The sequence below is a fragment of the Balearica regulorum genome, chromosome 1, assembly GCF_011004875.1.
Source record: "Balearica regulorum gibbericeps isolate bBalReg1 chromosome 1, bBalReg1.pri, whole genome shotgun sequence".
Lineage (NCBI taxonomy): Eukaryota > Metazoa > Chordata > Aves > Gruiformes > Gruidae > Balearica > Balearica regulorum.
Genome location: NC_046184.1, coordinates 67338172 through 67361144, shown reverse-complemented (window position 1 = coordinate 67361144; position 22973 = coordinate 67338172). Strand labels below are relative to the sequence as shown.

Below are 22973 nucleotides of genomic sequence, written 5' to 3'. Positions count from 1 at the left end.
AGGCTAAAACATTCCTATGCCTGATGACTTGAGAAAGAACGTGCAGCCTCTTCTCCCCAAATATTTCAAGACAATTTCAAGCTAGATCTGTAGGCAGGAACACAGCAGTTGGATGCTCCAGACATTCCATTCCATTGCCCTGCTGTCAAATACTAGGATCAGTTCACGATCTAAAGGTAATTTTCAGAGCTCTGAGAAAGGTGTTTGCAGGGTAGCTGAGTGACTAAACAGGGCTCTTGGGCCAGGAGAGCTACTCTTCTCAAGGACAGTAATGTTAGTCCTGTAAGAAATTAAACCTGAGCTTTCTCACTGATCACTCCATAGCTACATAGCTTTTGGTCAAGACACAAAACTCACCTCTTCGCTCCTTCTCTCTTACAAGAAGAAAAATTATTGCAGATAAATAAGAGCAATAATAGAGTAACAAAAATAGCAATGGCTCTTCTGGACTTGGACAGTGGTGTAAGAAACGAGTCACTCAGGAAGAGGATGCTCAGATGTCCTGTTGGCAAGTATAATGGTTATGCAAAAAGATCTACCTAATTGGATAGTAGGAAGCTATGGGTGTGAGGTGCTGATCTCACCTCCTCTTTGTGTCCCTGTGTCACTCCAGGAGAAGACTACATTGCTGTGTCCCATGTATAACTTACCAAACATTTTTAATGGTATTCAAGGTCAGTGTGTAGGACTGTGACCTCTAACTGAGGCAAAGACTACATAGACTAGTCGTGAAGGACCGCAAAAATTTATGAATCCATTTCACAGACCTCCTTATGAGGATCAGTTGCTTATTGTATATATGCTGCTCTCAAGTGCTGCAAGCAATTCGCATTACTATGGCCTGAGAGCCATGAGACTTCAAAGCTTCAGAGATGTCAAAATAAGAAACCCTTAGAAAGTGCCACATGGAGAATTAGAAAAAGAAGTCACTAGCTAATGCCAAGAGAATGGAGTCCAGACCCCAAGTCTGCAAGAACCTGTGCTCCCTCTATCTTAAGACATTTCAGCATTTCCGCTGTCCTCTTTCCTCTCTCTACTCAGAAAAAAAAATTAAATCAATTGCTGAGTTAGCAGGGTCCAAAGTGCCTTTTCAGTTTATTTCATTTCAGTGTTCCCTGAGGACACCCATAACATATGGTGAATGGGTTGATCAGAATTCAATGAAAAAAATGGCTGAGACAGGCTTGGTAATAATATATTATTGGATCTTTTCAAGGTTCAGAGATTTCTGACATGCTGGGGGTCTGAGTGCAAAAGAATTGCTTCTGATTTGCTTTTAAGTTCAAGTTTTAGGGTGACTTGGAGGCAATGCTCTCTGGGGGCATGCTGAAAATGATGGAAGGCAAAAGTCTCTCCTGCCAGATAGGCAGGGAACTTGGAACTTGATCTTGGCAAATCATCCCCTGCCAGCCAAGCTGCAGCTTTCTCAGACAGTCTCCCCCAACACGGACAAATATAGGAACAAGATTCTGATTCTGTCTACATTCACGTAACACCTTGCAAAGCGGTGGCATCAAGCCATCTTCTCACACTAGTTTTACCCCAGAGGAATTAATGATAATTAGCCAAGCTCATTACCCATCCCAGAATATATTACTTGTTTCATAAAAAGGCTGGCACACACACCTGTAAAACAGATTTGACAGTACAGTATGGTAAATATATTGGAAATCAATTAAATTTAACATCCTTTAGCACAGACTGTACCAGGCAACATCTTTTCAACATTGCTTGAAGTGTTTTTGGTTAGATGTACATCAAGCAGACAGAAAACGTAATAATACTAGCATGCCTCATGTCCCACAGGATCCAACATGCCAAAGTCAGGGCCTCCATTTCAGATTTGGTATTTAAACATGATCCCCATGCGCTGTGTAATTCCCACATTGTTGTGTTGCTGTGCCTTTTGCTACAGAACAGCACTACAGATGCTAAACTTTTCAGATGCACCCCATGCCCTCGTGGCGCAAAGATGATTGTCCCGGCATCAGTCTGGGCTGGCTGCCTGTCTGAGGGCCAAGCTCTCCACGACTAACTTCAGCCACCTGAAGACTAGGACCTCTGCTTTTTCATGGAGACAGACAGGCTCCTCCTGAGAGTGACTTGGAACAGCTAAGGCAGCTCCCACTGAATGAGAAGTGGTGTTTATGGTGCAAGGCTGACTGCGGGGTGGTGTGGTTGTCGCGCAGGTTTTTTTCTCATAGTTCCTGTGAGTGTCTGGGTGACACCTCAGAATGACACTTGGGCCACCTCCCCAGCCATGCCTCCCATTTCACCAGCTGCAGGAGCACAGGGCTCAGCTGACGAAGTACAGCCCCTTTCTCAGCTGCCTGTCGCACCTTGGTGCTCGATGCCCTAGGCTGGTTGCTGTGCTGCCTCTGCAGGTTAGACTAGGAGGAGGTCCCACAGCCTGTCACTGCTGAAGGGGTTACTTGTGGCTGTGTTAGACAGGGCACCTGTGCTTATCACTGAGGTGTGAAAATCACCAAGTGGACAGTGAAGGCATAGGGGGGCCCTGCTCTGCAGGGTTTAATTACTTTTACTTTAACCCCAGACCTCTCTTGCCTCTGCAATGTTTGGTAAACACGACCTTTTAGAGAAGGAAAAAACAGATGGCATCCTGCATTAGCGTAACTGCCCGCTCAGCACCCCAGGAAAGAGAAACTTGGCTTCTCGGCAGCAGTCTTTCTGCCACTTCGACTCAGATCTCTTGGCTCCTCATCCCTGAGGCAGGTTTGAACATCACCAAATTCGCTGACAAAAGCCTGCCGGTGCAATCATGCAGAAGATAGAATTTCACTGCTAAAATGAGATGAATTCAGGGCTGGGAGGCAGCAGAGCTTCCACAAGGCAAGGAAACCTTGCATATCCCCTCAGCCCGTTGCTCTCCTATTCCAGCTGCCTGTGACCTGGGTGAGGCACACAACTCTTGGCATTTATAGACCTAGGCAAGGGCTTCTGTGATCTTCTTTTTCCACCTGTTGTGAGAGACCCTGGGTTGCACCTCTGGGTTCCTTCCTACAGGATCAGGGTAATTGATTACTGAAGGCAGTGAGTGAGCAGCTTCACAGAAATATCTTTGTGTAACCCAGATAAATTTTGTTTCTGTTCTCAAGTGTCTCAGTTATTTCATCTCCTGTGATTGCTGCAGCCCAGTAAAAGGCCACTGCTTGCATGGAACCAAGGAGGAGTCCTGGTCCTCCTCAACATAGAGTAATACAGCTTCAAATCACCATCCTCAATACAGACAGACCCAATGCCATTCACCAGCTTTAGAAAAGCAGATATGATCTGGATTTTAACTTTGCCACTGTGTTCAGATCTAGGGTTTTGGGTTGGCCTATGGCTGAAGACCAAGACAGAAACAGCATGGTTAGCATTCCTTCCTCCTTTCCCCAATCCAGTAAACGCCCCCACAGCCTTGTGCAGCAGGCACAAAGCTCTACTCTTCCGAGTTCTAACCTATTTTGTCACTGCTGCTTCACTCATACTCTGATCTACTTCATGTCACTTCTCTTCCCTGAGGCCTTACTCCCTTTTCTATGTTCCTCTATTCCCATTTGGAAAACAGGATGACTTAGCAGCTTACATATTTGGTCATACAAGCTCAGATTCCCCTAGGGCCACTTAAACTTTTCCTCCCTACGAGGAATGAAAATTATTTTCATCCCTATACTTTGTACTCAGACATAGATCTTTCGGGCAAGATCATTAAGAAAAATAAGAGTTTGCCTTGACACAACCAATCCTACTGTGTTGTTAAGCAGAACTATGGCTGGTTCTAAATGGCATTATGCCAGTGGACTGCACCAAAGTCAATGGAGGATCTAGCCCAATATGCTGTATTTTAAGGCAATCTGTAACAGTTGTGCTGCAACAGCACAGCATTACTTTTCACAATGCAATTCTGCACCATCCATTTTTGTGCATCTTGACCTATCACTCTCACATTAGTGTATTCGGGGAAATTGCAGGCATCTGTTATATTTTGCCAGTCACCCCAGCAGACATGTGCAAAAGAGTACCAGTGATGCGTACACAGGGTAGCATATCCCCATCTTGACTCTTTCCCCAAAAGATGGAATGAGGGAGATTGCAGTCAACCCAGATACACAGGCAATAATAACAGCATCATAACCTGTTTACAGAAAAACAGCAACATACCAGTGCGGGGCATGCCAAAGGTGACTAGTCACTAGACAAATATAGTTCCTAGTGAGATGATGGTACAATCTGTGTGTGGAAAGAACCAAGGTGCCAACCAGAGATGGTTAAAAATTACTAGAACACACTTTCAAGTGGTGTGGCCAGAGTTAGGTTCCTCAGCCTCAAAAGAAAAATCTCACTGAACTCAGCTCCTGCTTATTTCTTGAAGCTTTTCTTCACGATTATGTTTCCTCACAGAAGACAGAGTGGTCTCCAGCTCTTCTGCAGTCTTTGAACAGGCCAGGTGAAAGTCCCAAAAATCTCCCAACTTTTTTACACCATCTTCCTCAGCTATCTAGCTGTTTGCAGAGCCCAAATAGAATGGCCTGAGCAGCTCTACGGTGCGCTCCTCTTCAGCCTCTTAGATTCTTCAGTTCTTTCTGGAGCATATGAAAGCCTGCCAGGGCCACATGCAGAAGAAGGAACTCTGGAGCACAGACATGTTTTTTCCAAAAGGAGAGCTTATTGTATTTGAACACAGAGCCTGCCCCACGGCGATGGTCAGAAGATAAACCTGCATAGGACTCAGTTAGTGTTGCAGAGCACAGAAAAGACAAAAGGCCTTTGGATTGACATCATACTGCAAGAAAATGTGTAATAAAAGGCCACAGCCTCATTGCTGTCACTGCCAAAGAATACTGGCATGAACAGGAATTTTCCAGCCAAGGGACCTGCCATTTATCTCCTGTTCATATGTTCTTGTTCCCTCCAGTTTCTTCTTTCATTTATACTATTTTTTTAACCTCTTACTTTTCCTGCTCCTTCTTTCCTGTCATTCTCCTTCTCTGTATAGCACATTTGCCATCCTTACAGTACATTTTCCTTACAGTAGCACTGTTACGTTAGTTGAGGTGAGTCTGTCTCCCTTTCTTTCTCATTGGCTCTTTTTCCATCTCTTTGTCTTATCTGTCTCTGCCTTGTAAGCCATGAACAAGTGTGCAGACAGAGGGTCCACAGAAACCATCTGTCGAGTTCAACAGAACACACCTTAGTGTACGAAAGATATGGAATGGCCCAATTTTGGGGGTGGGTGCATCTTGACTGATGCAGATCAGGTCAGATGATACCAGTAAAGGATTAGAATGAATGGTGTGAGCTCCACCACAGTCCATCTGCTATTACTTTATCAACCGTCTGTGCCCATTTTCCAGTGCTAGATACAGGACTATTTCCAAAGCTGTCATAGCCTCTGCTCATGCATCTCTGAGGCATTATCACACAGAAAACACAGGATATAGCAGGTGTTTATGTTGCACTCCACCGACAACAAGAAGTTGCCATGTTATGGGCAGGGAATTGTTTGCAATACAGGAGAAAGAACATGAAGATCATCTGCAAGCCATGAGTGAATCATCTAGTATTAAAGTAACTAACTGATCTCAATAGCTCTCGAAAGTAGCTCCCACAACTGTAAGGTTGCCTATGATTGATTCTCTTTCACTGACATTACTGCTGCTGTGGGCCCAAGAAATGGCAAGCACTGTCACATGTGGGAGAAGAGTAAATGAATCCAAGTCCGAATTCCTCTAGGGCAGAAGTTGCAACAGAAGCAACAGGGGAAAAGGAAGGACTGGAAGAACATGTGGCCAGGCAATGGCTGGATACAGCTTCAGGGTCTCACGAAACATGTGTCTGATGGGTAACTTTGCAGTTTTGAGAAGAGGATACTTCAGATGGGTTTCCTTTGGCCTCTCTCTCCTGTCATCTTTCTCCTTCCTGAAGAAGGGTGTGGATAAAGGCAAACAAAGCAACTAATGTGACAGGGAGACTCCAGTTGGTAACTACGATGTTAAGGATGTTCTCTAAAACATTTTTTGCTTATAGTTGTGTTTCCATATTTCCCCTAAATCTACATGCACTAAATACCTTTGTGGCTCTGGACCGAGGCTCCTGCAAAGCATTTAAAGCTGCTAGTCCTGACTATACAAAACACCCATAAAAAGCGAGGAATCTACTCACTCCCAAGCTTAGGAAGAGTTCAAATCCAGGTCTAGACATTACTCCTCGCCCACGTGTCTGTGTCAAACTAAAATCAAAACTCTGACAACTGTGAGCCTGGGGAATATTTATGTGAACTTTGCTGACCCATCCCTGCCTGTTTGCTGCATCCCCACAACTTCCAATCGTAATATCTTGAACAGGATTATTAAGTCTACAGGGAGGAAAGAATAACAAGTAGATGAGCTGTTAAGAAGCAGAAAAAATTCTCTCTTCATGCCTGTGACCTCAATAAGGAAAAGAAATGAGAAAAGAAGCACAAACAGGATGTGCTAACAAAGCAGAAATGTTGCTCAAACTTCTCCTGTGTGTTTTCAAAAACAATGGTGTGGAGGACTTTAGCATGAATGAAAGAAGTCAGATTGAAGAGCTTTGTATATGAAGTCATTTGTTCTCAGAGCACCAAGGCACAGACCATGGGCGTAGGGGCTTGCTTTGCACTGGTATGTCCAGGTGCTGTAAGCCTGACCTGGAGTGTTCTCCATTAAGAATCAGAGGAGAATTCAGCCTCCATGGTCCACCAATTGTAGGAGCTTGCACTTGACACTGCCAGCTGGGGGCCAATTAGTTAGAGTTGTTATGCTGTTTTGTGTGGTAGGTTATAGATCTGATTTGATACAGACTAGAATCATTATCATGTTTCACATCTGGGCCAGAGCCACTGTAGTATCTGTGAGCTGAGAGGAAGCACTGACCTCCAGATTAGATATCTAATATCCTGCCAGCAATCCTAAACCAGAAAGGCTCATTTCCCATTTCATGAACTGGATTTGCATTCTTTCCATCAGGCAAGGTCAATTTTTACAAGTTCAGACAAAATGTTGGATAGTTCAGTTGTTTTTCTGTAATGCTTCAATAGTGATTGATACTGGTGAAAAATCATCGTTCCCCACCTGTTTTTTATCAAGATGCTTCAGTGGTATCTAAAAGCAGAATCAACTTGGAGAGCGGTTCAGTTCTCATCAACTTCATGGACTTTAGCCTTAAGGGGTATTGCATTCACATCCAAACAAAGTCTTGTGGATCTCTCAGGAGGATCTAACTGTTCAAGGACATAGAGTGACCCAAGAGAAAAGTGAAATCTATACTGGGAGGAGAGATGCTCGTGGGCTACAGCAGTGGGCAGCCAAAGAGGGACATGATGCTGTGACTGTGCAGTGGATAATATTCACAGCTCTTTTGTGCCAATGCCTTCCAGCATGACTTCATAGGACAAAGAACAAACGCATGCTCAATGGAGAGTTCAGGTAGAGACATGAAGACTCAGAGACAGCAGACCTCCAGAAGTAAATTAAATCAGATTTTGTTTTTAAACCGTGTGCTGCTTAGGGTGTAGCATGCTCTTACGCAGCTCAGAGAGCTGGGAAGAAAGATGTTTGAAGGTTTGTTTTCAAACTGTCCAAAATCCATCCATCCACTTTTTACCCTCCCACATGCAAAAATGGAGCAACAAGCACAAAGGACCTCTTCCAGCAAGAACACATATTTCCAGTTGAGTACTTTGGTAAGTCAGAAGTGGGGCAAGAGGGAATTTCACCAGAACTGCAAGGAAGGCTGGCTTGGAGATGCAGCCAATGGCTTACATGTTTCCTTACCACTAATTGGTGCTGTGACACCAGGCAGTAACCAATCTGTGATGGTGACTAATCCAGCAGGCACTTTAGAAATGAGTACACAGCTGTTTGAAGTCTAAACTATACTGAGTTACAATTTAATTGGTCTGTAATCATGAAGTAAACACTTGCCAGTTGCACTAATTGTGTTTCAACCCTGATCTAAGCAGTAAGTAGTCTCTCTACTGGAAAGTGAGGAAATATTATGAGAAAATATGAGCAGAGCTTGCCCAAATTTTCCATAGATGTTTCCATAGATATTTCAGACCCTAGTCCTTCTGCTCAGTGCGCATCCAAGCCCTTCTGAAAGACTCTGTTCAGATCTCTGACCTCTCCTCTTCCTGGAAGGACTCTGTCTCCTTTGCCTGAAAAGCAGGTCAGGTCACATTCACGCTTCTTCCAAATAGGAAGGACCTTCTCTCTCCCACAAATACAGATGGAACATCCTCCCTTCCCAAAGAGCTATCTGGCATCTGATCCTGCCCTTCACACAAATGTACCCAGAACCCATTCAGTCTCCTTTGTGACATGACCCTTCAGCCCTCCAGCGCTATCCCCATGTTCATTGCCAAAGTGGACCTGCCCCAGGTGCTTAAAGTTTTATGTATAACTTTTCCCATCACTGGAGCAGAGGTGATTTTCTGCTGATTTCCTATTCAGCACTGCAGGCGAGCCAGAGGCAGGCTCCAAAAAGCCTATGAAAGGCAACTGAATGAATATACTGTTCCCTCCAATTGTGACTCCATCATTTTCTCTTATTACTCTAATAGAAACAAATTTTTCTCATCTCAGGCCTATTACCTCACACAAAGGAAAATGGTATGTAATCCTGTTAGAGCTGGGCTGCTGCTGGACACATTTTAAGGTCATTGTTCTGGGATGCCAGTCTCCACTGTGTGAGACTGGGAGAAGAGGGAAATGCAATTACTAAGCTATTCAGATCCCTAGAATGAAACCCTACCGTTAACAGGCAGAAGCCAGCAAAAAAAAGAGCAGTTGCTTTATGAAATTATAGGGTTTGGCTAAATCAGAGTCTAATCAGCACCTCAATAAAGGAGCAGCGTTAGCTCCTACTGCCATCCATGAAGTCTCCTCGTTCCCCTCAGCCTGGTCTTTGGCATTCCCAGTGGAAGCCCAACCTTGAAGATGTGTTATGGTCATGAAGCCAGTGGTGTACAAGTCCAGTGGGGACAATAGTGGTCGACGTCCAGGATTTACACTTACTTTGAAATGGGGAAGCCCTAAGAGTTCAGCAGTAGGAATCTGCCTGCTGCAGCCACCACTTCATACTGTACTTTGGCTCTGGGCTTCCTAGGGGCAGATTTTGGGATCAAATCTGTCTCCTAATATTCATGGCCTACAGCACCAGACTTGATGATTGCTGGTGCAACCCAGCTAAGCAGCCAGATAGGAAATTCACTTTGCTAAACTCATGGAGCTCTAACACCCCACCAAGGAACTCATATGCTGGAGGAGAGAAGGGGGCTAGCACTGCTTATGGCAGTCAATGAAGCAAAGCAGAACAATACGAGTGGAAATGATCACAACCACCTCATTGAGCTGGCTTCTATTAAATGGGTAGACACTGACATGTTGGTAATCATTCCCACCCAGGTGAAGCCAAGGCGTTTTTAGCTGGATGGGTAGCAAAGAAAGAGTCAGAAATCTTGCAGGACAAACATTAGGGAAGACCACACAAGAACAACAATGACCATCACGAACAACAAGCAGAGACAAACTTTCATCCCAGACTGTTCCTGACAGCTGACCTCCTACTGTTATGCCCTGTGTTTCCTTCTCCTTCTGCCTCACACTTGAGCTGTACAGCTGCTCTCACTGGTCTCTCCTGCAGTCAGGCAGTCACTCTTCTTACTTCCTTGATGCCCTTGATCTTCACCTTCCCTGCTGTGTTACCCTCCTGCTGCCCATGCTCCCTCAGTCTCCCAAAGGATTTCTGTCCCACAAGATAAGGCTGGGTTCTTGCTGAAAGCGGAACCTTTATTGCAGGTCCCAGAAGGAAATAATGTGGGCTGAGGTAAGGTTCCTGGTAGAGAAGGAGAAAGCAGCCAATCACCACTGGAGTCTCCAAGTCCCTTGAAGAGACGAGAGTCACTTCCCTGTTTATGCTCTTTATTAGTCCCTATTCTCTTTAATCGGCTTAGACTGATGAGCCAAGGCAGCGGTAGGGATCAGCCGGGCTGTTTAATTAAAGGATTGCAGCTCAGCCCTGCAGTTTGGGGGTTTGTGTAAATGAGCTGCAAGTACATTATTTAATCTGCTGTGCAGAAAGGAGTTGGGGCATTAATGAAGCAAACTCTAATTAAAACTAGATGGCTGATGGTTATTAGTGGCATCAGTTCTGACAGGATTTATCTCATTTAGGGAAATGCCTGATCATGGTGGGGGAAAAGAAAGAATAAACCCAAGCTGGTTTATCAAATTCACCACAGCACCACTTGTGACTAGCTGTCCATTCAGCGGGGCTCAGGAGAGCTGCACAGGGAGCCCCTGTATCCCAGGCTCTCCCATCAGGAGCCCTGATGAGCTTATTTAGGCATATGCCTGGCACACCCAGGAACTGATTGCCTATTCAGGCTGTCTGACCCACATATTTCGGTCTTGATTGACTTTTGTTCTGCCTTGGTTCAATGGGGAGCCTGTTCATGATTTGAGCAGAGTGACAGGCTCTGCAAATGATCTGATGAGCTTCTCCCAGCAGCGTATTGAGCCATTCCAGAGCAGCACAGCTATCAGCTCCATGGTGACCCTGTGTTTTTCCCTCTCTGCCATTTTTTTTGTCCTCTTCACTACATTGTATATGTAACTTCAGATAAGGAAGTCCATGACTAACTGCAGGACCTGGAAGAGGCTAGGAGGTGTTTTCTGGCCAGCATAAAGCTGACCAGTGAGTTTAATAGTCCTGCATGTGCTCTGTCTTTCTTCTGGCACAGTGTAGAAAGTAGGGACATTCTTCTTACCTAAGACAGTCACATAGAGAGATAGCATATAAAAGCTGCTCTTTTTCAAAAAGCAAAAATGCTAAGTGCCTGTTTCTCACCTTCAAATAGCCATGGTGGCTTCAACCATCTCCATCTCTACATAGAATATTGTGTCACACAGAGACAGATTCAGGACTGCTATTGGGGTCTGGGGGCATTGGAAATGGAGAGGACAAGAGAAAGCCTTGGGAAAAAAGTAAGGAAAGCAGGAGTCCTGCAGAATGGGACAAGCTACAAAAGACATAAAACGGACAGGCATAGATCAGTATGACAAGCCCCTTAACTGGAGGCCAAGATGCAACATGCTGTGGGGGTCATTGTCATTCATCTCCACTTATGACTTTTCTGCCTCAGACGCATCTTTGGATGCAACTTGCCAAAGTTGTTAAATTACTGAAACAAATGATTGCTTCCTCTTCAGTTTACCCCAAGTGAGAAAATTACCCCAAGTTCCCAGCACAAGAAGGGCAGGAAAACTCAGGCTCAAGGGATGGGTAGGGCCTTTGGGAGTCACTGGGACAAAAGGAAGGCCTGAGGCATGAGCATGTCAAAAATGACCCTAGAGCTTAAGACACTGTAGGAGTGACAGTCTGGTAAGATAAGAAAATGCTAGAAACTAAGGGAACTAATCAGAAATAAGATAGAGGCTGGGACAAGAATGGGGCAGGGTCAAGGATCAGGATATGAAGATACAACCCTATGGCAAAATTGAACCTCGGTTCAGACAAAATAGAGCACATACATAACCAAAACTTTCTCTCTCCAGAAATGCAAGGGAGAGGTGGCTGTCCCTACTACAGAAACCTCTGCTGTCTCCTCCTCTTCCTTGCCAGCATCTCCTCATCTGCCACGGAGGTGCAGCTGCAGATGTCTCACAAGGCTGTCATGCATACTACTAATGCTTGAAAGCCCTCAGCACAGACATCATGGGGGTTAATCCTTCCATCTTCATACACAAATGGGCAGGAGGGGTCCTGCTTCTTTATCCCGTCTCCAAGTGTGGCTGAACCCTACTTTTGAACATACACACACATACACACACCCCTGTCCTCTTCACAGTTGTCCAGCACTCACAATTTCCTTGGAAGAAAACCATAGTCTGTTCCAGTGAGCAGAACAAACGAGCGAAATACCATTTAAAAAATGCTGTAGCCTCACTACTGCAATTCAGTCCAGAACCCTCCCTAGTATCTCAGGCTTCTTATACGGATGCCAAAGGTTAGATGTAAGACTTTAGCAGTGTGATGAGGGAAATCTTTAAAGAGAAACCTGTTTGCTGTTGACAGAAGGGTGATGAAGCATGAGAAAAAGCAGTAGGTCTGTGAGATGGAGGTGTAAGAAATTGTGAGAGGAGGAGATGGCAAGAACAGAGGGACAAGGTTGAGCATGGAAGCTATATGCAGTATGTGCATCTCAAGTATTTTTGAAGCTACTTGGACCCCTTGGTCTTGGCACTGATGTAATTCACTGATGAGGGAGAGCTATGACAATTGCTAGTGTACCCACACCTGGCTGCACTGGATACAAGTTAGTAATAGTTAATTGTACCCGCCTATAACTGTCCTTCATTGGCAAGCTCAGAGCATTTCAACACATGTGAAACTGTTCCCCCACCCTGTCTCAGGGCATGAGACAGAACCCTGAGTTTGGCAACTTTTGCTGTAGTTTAAAGGTTATGGGTCTATACTGGTGGGTGTCCAGACACTTTATAAATGTGGGATAACTAATTTGAAGGAGAAGAATGAAGCATGTGTATGTCTGTGTCAAAGTGATGCAGAAGGGTAAGAAAAGGTACAGGTGTGGATGAGGGTTGATGGAAGTTCAAAGAGAGGCTGAAAGTATGTTTTTGGAGGTGCATGGGTGTGTGTGAGTGGAGTCTGGAGGGGGTTTGTGAGCAATTACACAATTACACAACAGTATGAACAGTAATCTCTGGAAGGGAAAAGAGAGGGACAGCAGTGCTGGGGACATGAGACATAAGGGATGATGGAGGAGGATGGGTGTGTATAATATGTGAGTTTTGTCTGGGGCAGGAAGATTTGTGATGGATGATAAGGAGTAGGGGATGGAAAAGCAAAGGTCTTGCTGGCAGCAATTTCCCACCTTGGTGAGGAGTCTGGAGATGAAGGCTTCTGCTCTGCATCAGCTGCTGGGCAACAGAACTGGTGTAAAACAGTTTCATTCCTGTAAGAAAAAACAAACCATAGCAGGTCAGTGTTCAGTTCACTCAGCAGAAAACTCAAGGGAGAATGTCTTTCCCAGGGCTGTTCCAGTGACTCCCAGTGATGCTGAAAGAGAAATCAGATTATTACATGAATGTTTTGCACTCTGAGGTGGTGGGGAGCAGAAGAGAGGGGGGCTGACAATTCTATTCCTCTACCCTACCTGTCCCACTACTGATGTCAAGCTATAGAGAATGGGGCAAAAGTGCCAGAATAAAAAGTTTTCCTTCTATCAGTATCTGTCTCATGATCCCATACATGTCATGAAAAACAGTTTTGCCTGTCTCTTAACTTTTATTTCTTTTGGGACAGAAACATTTTCTTAGATGTCTTTCCTTAGATATGTTTCCTATGCATTGCAATGCAAAGAAATTGATTTTTTGTTGACAGTGGTTAAATTAACTCTGCAGACATTTTTCCTGAAACCTCTCTAGAGCACAGAAATGGCCTCAGCACATCAGCACCGGGCATTACCGGAAATAGTAGTGGAAAACTGACAGAACAAGCACAAGTAGGGGGGCTAAGATCATGATGAGAGGGAGGGATCACAGCAAAGAAAAGCAAAATCGTAAGAGGTAACAAACCTGAGCAAAACAGTAAAACAAAAGGCTAAAGATGTGTTTATTAGATAAGAAAAGCAAAAGAATTCATCCAAAGGAAGAAATCCTGGACCAAACTTCCAAAACTGTTCATTAATCTTTAATGACTTGTTCTTGGGTCCCTTGCCTGGAAACATTTGTAAGGAGCCTGTTTTTCAGGGGTGTTGAGCACTTATAACAGCATTGAAACCCAGTAAGAGCTGCTCAGCACCTCTGAAAATGAGATCCTTTTAAGATACCTGCAGGGAGACCCTTGAGGTGTCACAGGCAGCACAAATCAACAGCCAGTTTTGAACACCCTGACCTTCATCAATGAAAAGGAGTCACTAAAAAGAGACACAGTGTCAAGGGGGAAAAGTACTAGGGGAATGGAAAAAAAAATGAAAAGAGGAGAAGAAAAGCAGGGGAGATAAAGCAGGCTAAATCCTCAGATGTCATAAAATCACCCTGTCTCCAAGTCAGTGGAAGAGCACTTAGAGTTCTGTGCTCAGTGCTACTGCAGACACCCAGGGCTCAAATGGGGTCATCTACTTTTAAAAATATTTTTGAAGCTTCTAACTGAGACATAGCAGTAAAGCTAAGTCTCCTGGCTTGTCATGGGATCTCAGATTCTTCCAAAGGCCTTGCCACACTTTCTGTCACTCTGAAATGTGAATCTTATCATCTTTGTCTTTCTGAAAATCTGATAGACATGGCCACAGAGATAGCTAAATTACAGGCAATTACAATACTGTTCGCAGCTACCTCCTTCAGCCTCCCAACTAGCTTAATATAACAAACTGTTTAGTTCTTCTGCTTCCTCGGCTTCCAATGCATTCTCAAAAAGAATCTTCCCTTAGAAACAACAGGACTGGCAGGAGCAACACAGCAGGGGGAAGACAAAAGCATTAGCTTTACCTCACTGACCTCTGCCCATGCCCTTGGTCCCTGCCTGCTACATGCAAGCTGCTGGAAAAGAGAGGACATGTTTGTGCGAAGTAACAAATTCACCTCCTGGTCTTCCATTTCTGTAACTACCCAGCTCACATCCCTTCCTCCTGCCAGCCTGGTTATTGCTAGTTCTCACTATGTTGTTTCTAATTTAAACTTCTCATGTGGCAAGTACCTATCTGACTGGTGTGTCCATAAATTACTCGTGTTGTCTTTTTACTCAAGCAAGTGGTGGGATCACATTTGAGTCTATGTTCAAGCAGGCTTACATAAATACTTCAGCTCCTACATGTTGTTACTCTACTTACAGCTAGAATTCATCAGGATAAAATTTTGGTTTTGCATAAAAACACTGATTCATGAAATTTAAAGTATCTGATGAAAACATCTTGGATTTGACAAAGATTCTTCAAATTACAGGGCTTTACCTGGATTTCCTGGCAGGCTGCTGAAGGGCCATGACTCCATATCCCACATCTCTAGTACAGCCATGCTATACAAGTAGCCCCTCGCAGAGAGGCCATCAGGTTTTCCACCTAGCTCTTTGTTCTGCCCAACTCCCACAGAAGCAATGCTAGGAGCTGGCTAGCCCGAGAGGTGTGGAGCACCTGTGCTAAGGCAGTGGGCTCTGCAGAGCAGCCCTGGAGTCACAGACATCATCAGCTGCAGTGTGGAAATGCACAAGGCTCTCAGCTGATTCAGCAGCACCCAGCATTCATTCTGAGCAGTGTGCTTGGTTACAGAAGTATTATATATTGGCATTTCCTTCCAAATTTCATCTCTACAGGAACCACTGGGGAAAAAGGGGCCTACTTCCAGATAAAAGTAACAACATTTTGAAAACATAGAATCATAGAATCATTTAAGTTGGAAAAGACCCTTAAGATCATCAAGTCCAACTGTAAAACTAACGCTGCCAAGTCCACCACTAAACCATGTCCCTAAGCACCACATCTACAGGTCTTTTAAACACCTCCAGGGATGGTGACTTAATTGCTTCCCTGGGCAGCCTTTTCCAGTGCTTGATAACCCTGTCCATGAAGAATTTTTTCCTAATATCCAATCTAAATCTCCCCTGGCGCAACTTGAAGCCATTTCTTCTCATCCTATCGCTTGTTACTTGGGAAAAGAGACTGACATCCACCTCACTACAACCTCCTTTCAGGCAGTTGTAGAGAGCAATAAGGTCTCCCCTGAGGCAACAAACAATCCCAGTTCCCTCAGCTGCTCCTCACAGAACTTGTTCTCTAGACCCTTCAACAGCTTCCAAATGGAATGATCAAAAGTGGAACCTCAAATTTCAGCCATTTCTAAACTCAACACTTCCCTAAATGAATGACACTGTTGTCTGCTTTTATTCAAAGAGCAGATTCACCACTCCAGTTCCTAATTACGCATAAAGAAAGCAAACAACAGGGAGGAAAAACATAGGGAAAAAGAGGAAGGAACAAGGACAGACAAAAAATCTGAGAAACACAAGCCTGTATATGGATGAAATGCTTTGCTAGTCAATTATCAGGATAGAAACAGAGAGAAAAGTAAAGTGGAACCAGGGAAAGGAAGAGTGGTGTGAAGTTACAGGACTTTAGGCTCAGTCTCCTGTGGGTGTTTTGAGAAAAAACATCTCACAGATACTCTCCAGAGAATCAGTATGTTCTGAGCACGACAGCTGCACAGTCAGCTGTTGACTGTGGTTCTCATGATTGCTCATGTGTGTTTAACACTAACCTTGGGATTTTCTGCCCAAACCAGAGTTCCCCTGAACCTCTGAGATCCCAAGGTCTCTGGAGTAGTTGTGCACCTTACATACCACTACCAGATGTTGATCACGCCCACAGGCAGAAATCTGCCTCCAGGCCATTTGGGATACTTGCGTCTCCCTCCGGGGGCCGTGACTTCCATGGAGAAGCCACCAGGGAGGTGATGGGGAGCAGGCATTGCTTGATACAGGTAAAAAAATGAGGTGTACATGGGTATTCCAAGACTGTGCTGAAAGCTCTCCCCCTGACTGGGGGCAGGGAAGGGTATCTTATTACTCCTATTAAATCTGAGTTCCCCAAATACCCAAGAGCAGTTGGAGTTCTGGGTCTATTTACATTCTTCTTTTACAGCTTGCTTCTCTTTCTCTTTCATGCTACCCAGGCATACATCACAGGGATGTTCCACCTTGGAGACTATCCCTGTTCATTTTCCTCTTTTTTTCCATCTCTTGATCCTGTGTATATCTGAGATTTTGCAAATTCATGCCTTCATCGATGCAGCATAGCATGCATAGCCCAGACAGGAGCTGGGAGAGGAAGAGTTAACTTGCTATGGAAGAAGTGAACTGCTCTCGCCATGAAGAAGCTATATTAATTGCTATCTGGACAAAGCAGCTCTTATTTGGCCCTTGGACACTGCCAAGTGTCCTAGGGCCTTACTATCGCTTCTGAGCCTAAAGTGCTCTGCAAAAGCAACTGTCTTCTAAACTGTGTGAAGTCTTCAGGTAAGAAGTTATTTTTGTTTCTGTGATTCAAGAGGGCCTGGAAGGGTTGTAGTGGCTGGTGGCTACCTGAATTTCATTCTCCTGTGGTGTTGTCAACCTTTGCAGCTTTAAAGTGAGTCCTGAGATATTTAGTATCTGTCTGAAGTCAGTGTAAGACTTTTGATGGTGGGGTTTTTTGTGTTTGGTTGGTTTTTTTTTTCATTTCTGTGCTTTCTTTTTATTTTATTTTTATACAAATCTTACTTCATAAGTCAGAAAGACTACATAAAACTTGAATGTGCAGCCTTTGAGGGGTTAAACACCAGAAAGTATAAGGCTTGTTTTGCCTTCGAAAAAGAGGGAGGAAGGCAATGTGTTTTCAATCCAGTGACAGTTGATTCAGACTCTTTTTCTTTTTTAAATAGTTCAGGTAGGTGGCAATGGTCTGCCAAGTAAAAGGGTAGGTCCAGGGCTTGCTTTTTTGCCTTTCTGTCTCTTCCTCACCTTCCTCAGACTTGCAAACTATCGCAGAGACTGCAGCTAAACAAACACTGTTGTGGGCAGATCAGGCAGGTGACTGGGAAGACATGATTTCTCCTGTCTGTCAGGATACTGTTCTGTTTCCAATTTATTGCTTTAAAAGCAAACAAACTATTATCTCTTGGGCTGCACCCTGATGAAAGCTTGGAAGGGAAAAGCCAGCAAGATGAGAAGGTGTTCTGGGTGAGTGAGGAGGAGTTGGGTGGTACAAAAGAGGAAGAGGGTAACAGAGAGGAGGAGGCATGCTGAAGGGCCTGTTGAGGTAAATGTTGCAAGCAGTGAGTTGTGTGTGGAGGAGCAGCAGAGGACAAGGGCAAGCATACACGCAAAAGGACTGGGAACAGCCTCAGCCTGTCAGTGCCTTGCTCTGTCTAGCTGGGACGCACGCTCCAGAGGCAAGGCTTTGACAGTCCAGACCTATCTTAAATGCAGAGGAAGCTGTGCTTGGCCCAGTAGTAACCCATGCTGTCAATTGAAACGTTAGCCCCTTCTCCTCTGAGAGAAAACAACTGACTGAATTTTATATTCAGTTGTCTTCAACATTGCTCCTGACAAGAGGTATCCTCCAGCCAGCTGCCTGCAGCCTCAGTGGGGGTATCTGTGAATTAACTGTCCGGCCACAGCAATTCCTGCTTTGTGATGAACTTTAGAGAGGCCTGTGCCAAACCTCCTGGCTAGCACAAGCTGTCTAGTCAGCTCAGGAGTTAGCTCTACCTTTCTGGCTTCTTAGAAAGTTGGACTGTGCTGCAAAGGGGCAGCCTGACCCATGCTGCCTTGGTCTTTACAGCTATGAATCCCAAAAAGCCAATCCTCTTTTCTCTTAAAAACTGGTGTTGTAGAGGGTACAAGAGTCGAGCACCACAAATTCTAAGTCTCTGTAGGTACCTAGATTGCATATTGCAGGGCCAAAGGAATGCAGACTTTCCTAAAATTGCTTTAATGCTGTATCTTCCCCTAGGACAAGTGCTTGGGGCTTTATGTTCATTCAGGGTTGTTGCCCATCCTAAGCGTCAGTGCCCACTACTTTAGCACTGGTGATAGCTGTCCTGAAATAGAGATGCCTGTCTGCTGAGAGCTGTATTACAGTAAACAAGTCTAACCCCTTTTTCTTCTTCTCCTGCCCCCTGCAAAAGCAAACCCCCAACCCAGACAACATATGGAAAACAGTGGTGCTCCCTGCTCTCCAGCAGTCAGCTTTAATTAAAGAAATATCCAGTGTGGCCTGTTCCCATAGATAAATAGCAGCTCAGTGTTTTTCTGCATGAATAATTTTAGACTACAAGAAATGCCAAAACAAGACAGAATGAAAATTGCTCACTACGAGTACATAGAGCGTGCTTTTCTCTAACGTGCTGCATCACCCCTGCATCCCACCATGATTGCTGCCCTGGTCAGTTGTGCAGGATAGGCACAGCCCCTGCTGCAAGAACAATGAAGATCACTGGGTTCTCCAACTGCCAGTACTTGCTTAACCTCTGTAGCCTTGCTCTTGGCCCAAGTGCACATCAGTTCTTAGAAATCTGACAATGCTGAAAGGCAAATGGTGTTCTGTCAGTAAATAACTAGTCTAACTCATGCAGCATTTCTCTGGTTTTGACCAAAAGTCACTGTTTGTAGTGCTAGATATCTCAGCTTTCCTGGAGCCTTTTGCTACTTATCTCTATCTTGCATTATTTCGGATAGCTGCCAAGAGAACAGATGGAATGACAGAAAATCATGGCCTAGAAGGGGAAGATTAAAGGCAGAAAGAGTCAAAGGAACTGCATCTCAGATGAAGTTTTACTGGCTGTTATCATTCCTAAGATGAGGACTGAAGAACTACAAACAGGAACTATTTAGCAATGCTAAGTCTATGAAAGGCCAGTTGCATGGTCTTCTGACTCCCTCAAAATGTATACCTCAATGCTACCTCTACCTACCAACGGAGCTGTGACACAACCTAGCTAAGGTTTGCTGCAGGCCTTACTCCTTCTATCATCTCCCTCCTGTGCTAGATCTATTTCTGACTTCAGTCAACCTGGAACTGAGAACTGAAGTGAGATCTGAAAGAGGCAGTGTTTCCAAAAATGTACCTTCTATCAACTAGTTGTTTCTCCCCCAGTTCTTCACTCTTCACTCCAAAATACCCTCGCTAAAACTTTCTAGCTGTCTTAATTACTCATCTCAATTGTAGGTCAGTAGACTGGTGTTTTGGAGGGAGTTCAGTAGGGAAACCATACATGATTAAAAATTAATTCAGGGTAATTTCTGGAATTTAAGTTCTTTAACTCCTTGTAAGTCTGATGGCCTACTCATTGTTATGGGATACTGTTGACAGCAAGAATTTGAGATGATTCAGAGAGGTACTGGACATTTTAAAGACTATCCTATCAGAATACTTAATGCAGATCCTTCCCAAAGCCAATGTATAGGACTCAAACTTTTCAGTATTAGAAGAAGGCTTTTATGGGTGTCCCATGGCTGTCTACTGTGACTCTTCTTGTTCTTCCTCTTGAACATCTGATGTTGGCTATCTCTGAAAAACAGCTACACAAACAAGATTCACAAATCTGACTGTCTGAGAAATCCTGTGTTAAAGGGCAAGGGGCTTAGTAGCCAAGACACTGAAGTGTAGGAGTGCAGTAAGACTGAAACTATCATTTTATTTTATATTCCCAGTAACAGCCCCAACCTGACTGTCCCTGGATGCATCTTAGGAATGGACTGATTTGGTAATCTTCTCTAAATTGTCAAAAGTTCTGTATTCAGTCAAAAATGTCCCAGTATCAATCCTCAAAGAGGAGAACGAGACTGAAGCAGTCTGGAATCAGATTTGCATGGTAGATTGCTGAGGATGAAACTACAACAAATGAAGCAGAGGGAAGAATTGAGCAAAAGATGATAGGAAGATGATTTGGAATTTGTGTGTGTTGGCCCAGCAAGCTCCTACTACCTACATCTTTAGGCTACTTTGGTTTTATTTCCCCTTCTCTAACTTCTTAGCCTCTGCCTCCACTTCACGTCTTTTGGTTTTATGGCTATAGATTTACTTTGCTCTCCAAATCATCACTGTCTCGGCTTCCTCATCAGAAACATCCTCCCAAGTGGCAGTGACCATCCTTAGTCCTTTAGCTATCTGGAAGCTCAGTACCATATTTGTAAAGGGCTTGCATATGCCACTATAGTCTATGAAGAACCACTTTATATCTGTTCCACGTACTTGTCATTGACTCTGTGGTCTGTTACCTGTAGGGGTAGATGTTCATAATCTATGTGCAGAGTGCCAGTTACATCACCCAGATCTAGGATTTTCTTAAGTTATTTCAGACCAGGGACTGTCTAGCTCTGCCTGTAACCCTTCACAGGCTTAGATATCTATGAAAAAGATGTTGATGTTGTATGAAAAAGATGAAGATGTGTCTAGATGATGTCTAGATGCCAGCACATAACTACTGCCTACAAAAACATATTGCTGAAGAAACCCCCTGGCAGTGTCAGCAGCATGGGTGAATGTATAACATACACATACATGCCTAGCCTTGCCATGATGCATGGTAGCTCTTCTTTCAGTCCACTTGAATGCCTATCATTCCATACCTCTTTCTTTAGCATTCTCAAAGCTGTTCTTCCTTCTTCCCTCCTCCACACCCCCAAAGTCATGCTGGGAGGGGTGAAGAGGGGAGAATTTACCACAAGTATCTATTCTCTCTGCTTGCCTGCCAAAAATGAAAAATCAAATATGTTTCGTAGACTGGAGCTTGGCCTGCCTTGAATACCTCATGAGTGTTGGAGAGAATGTCTTCTTCCATGATGTTTCTCTAGCAATTTGATGATTGAAAGATCAGAGCTCATTCTCTAAAATCTACTCAGCATCTGCTTAATCTTCATATTGTTTCTTGGTACAAATTAATTTTAAGTCATACATCCTTTGTAAAGCATTACTATAAATTTGTTTTTCTAGTGGTAGGGGATAGGATGAAGACAGGATTCCCATTGACAGAGTATTTCCAGTTTCTCACCAGAACATGTTGTTTTAGAGACCCTATAAAATACCTTAAAACAAATTCACCTCGATAGTATAAGATACCATATGCATACACTACTGTTTGGAAAGTGAAAATTCAATGTGACACACTGACGCAAATGTGTCTTTGAGCTATTGTGGGTTCTTCAGAACAGCACAGCTTGGAAGGATAAGCACAAGGTACCGTGCTGAGGAAATGGAATTTCCTGTGTTGGAGGAAGAAGATCTGAGCCAATGCTGCTGTGATCTGATCTTTTTTTGGTTAACTAGTTGAGTGACTACAAACAGATATGTCAAATATGCCATTCATTTATCACCATCTGCTTCAGGGATGGAGATATTAATGCCATATCTTCCTGAACAGTTGGTTTTTTAGCTTACTTTAGTCCGTATATGTGGCAGGCATTTCTCCTGTACATCCTCACTCTTACCTTGAAGAAATATTTGGGGAAAAGTTTAGGCATGACTAGTAGATGAGTGCATGGATTTCGGAAAGAATTTGGGGTGTTTTGCACCAACTTCAGGGCGAAGAACATAACCAGTGGACAAATGTATGTGGATGTGTACTAAAGAAGGCCTGAGCATGAAGGGATAGTGTGAGCTGGCATTCAGGGGCTCAGGATCAGTCAGCAATGTGTCTGGGAGATAGTGAAAATGAGCTGTGGCCTCTTATGTTCTGGGTCAGTGGGGTCTGCTCCTCTGCCACAGACCTAGACACTCTCTTTTCTCTTGCTGGTGACAGGCTACTTGACAGAAATTTCCTCACCTAAGGATCCAGGCTCCAGACATCAGCAGCAAGAGCGAGGAAGACTGGAAAGATGTCACCTGTTGATTCACTGTATTCAGTGAAAATTGCTGCTGACAACTCCATTTTGTTTCACAGAAACACTTGAAGGAAAACTAATCTGTTTGCTAAGACAACAAGGAGTGGTTGGGCTAACTGCCAGATTTCCCCTATGTGCTAAAAATGGGCAAGAGCAGAAAAAGAAATGGAAGGAGCAGCTGGTATTCATACACATGCCAGAATCACCTGGAGGGGGAGAGTCCACACTGGCTTCTGGGTCCAGTCTGCCAGATAATCTCCTTTTGACAGCCAGAATCAAAGTCTGGGGCCAGCCTTTGGACCCACTTCTATCACTTTTCATGCTAGGTGGTGCATTACTCTTTGTATAGTTTTATGGCTCTTGGTGCTTCAGCTACAATGGGATGAAATAACTCACTTAAGGTGAACTAAGGATGAAACACTTAATTATCTGTGGACTAACTTCATTATAAGCATCAGTCTAGGTGACAGAAATTATCCACAGGAGGAAACTTAAGATCAAGTATCTACTGTACAAAGAAAGTCTGATCCTTAAAGCAGTAAACATAATTTATCACATACACATGCAGTACCTTA

At 44.1% G+C, this 22973-nt stretch overlaps 1 protein-coding gene across 5 annotated transcripts in view; it reads right to left on the bottom strand.

Moving 5' to 3' along the window:
* The window catches only part of IQSEC3 (IQ motif and Sec7 domain ArfGEF 3), a 100589-nt gene that overhangs the window by 40919 nt on the left and 36697 nt on the right, over positions 1-22973 (bottom strand). For all 5 annotated transcript variants that reach the window (XM_075756462.1, XM_075756438.1, XM_075756446.1 and 2 more), the window contains exon 2: positions 12920-13000. Coding sequence is in view for 4 of the 5 variants with exons in the window: in XM_075756438.1 (XP_075612553.1) it covers positions 12920-13000 (81 nt within the window). In the remaining variant the exon portion in view is untranslated. The remainder of the gene's footprint in view (positions 1-12919; positions 13001-22973) is intronic.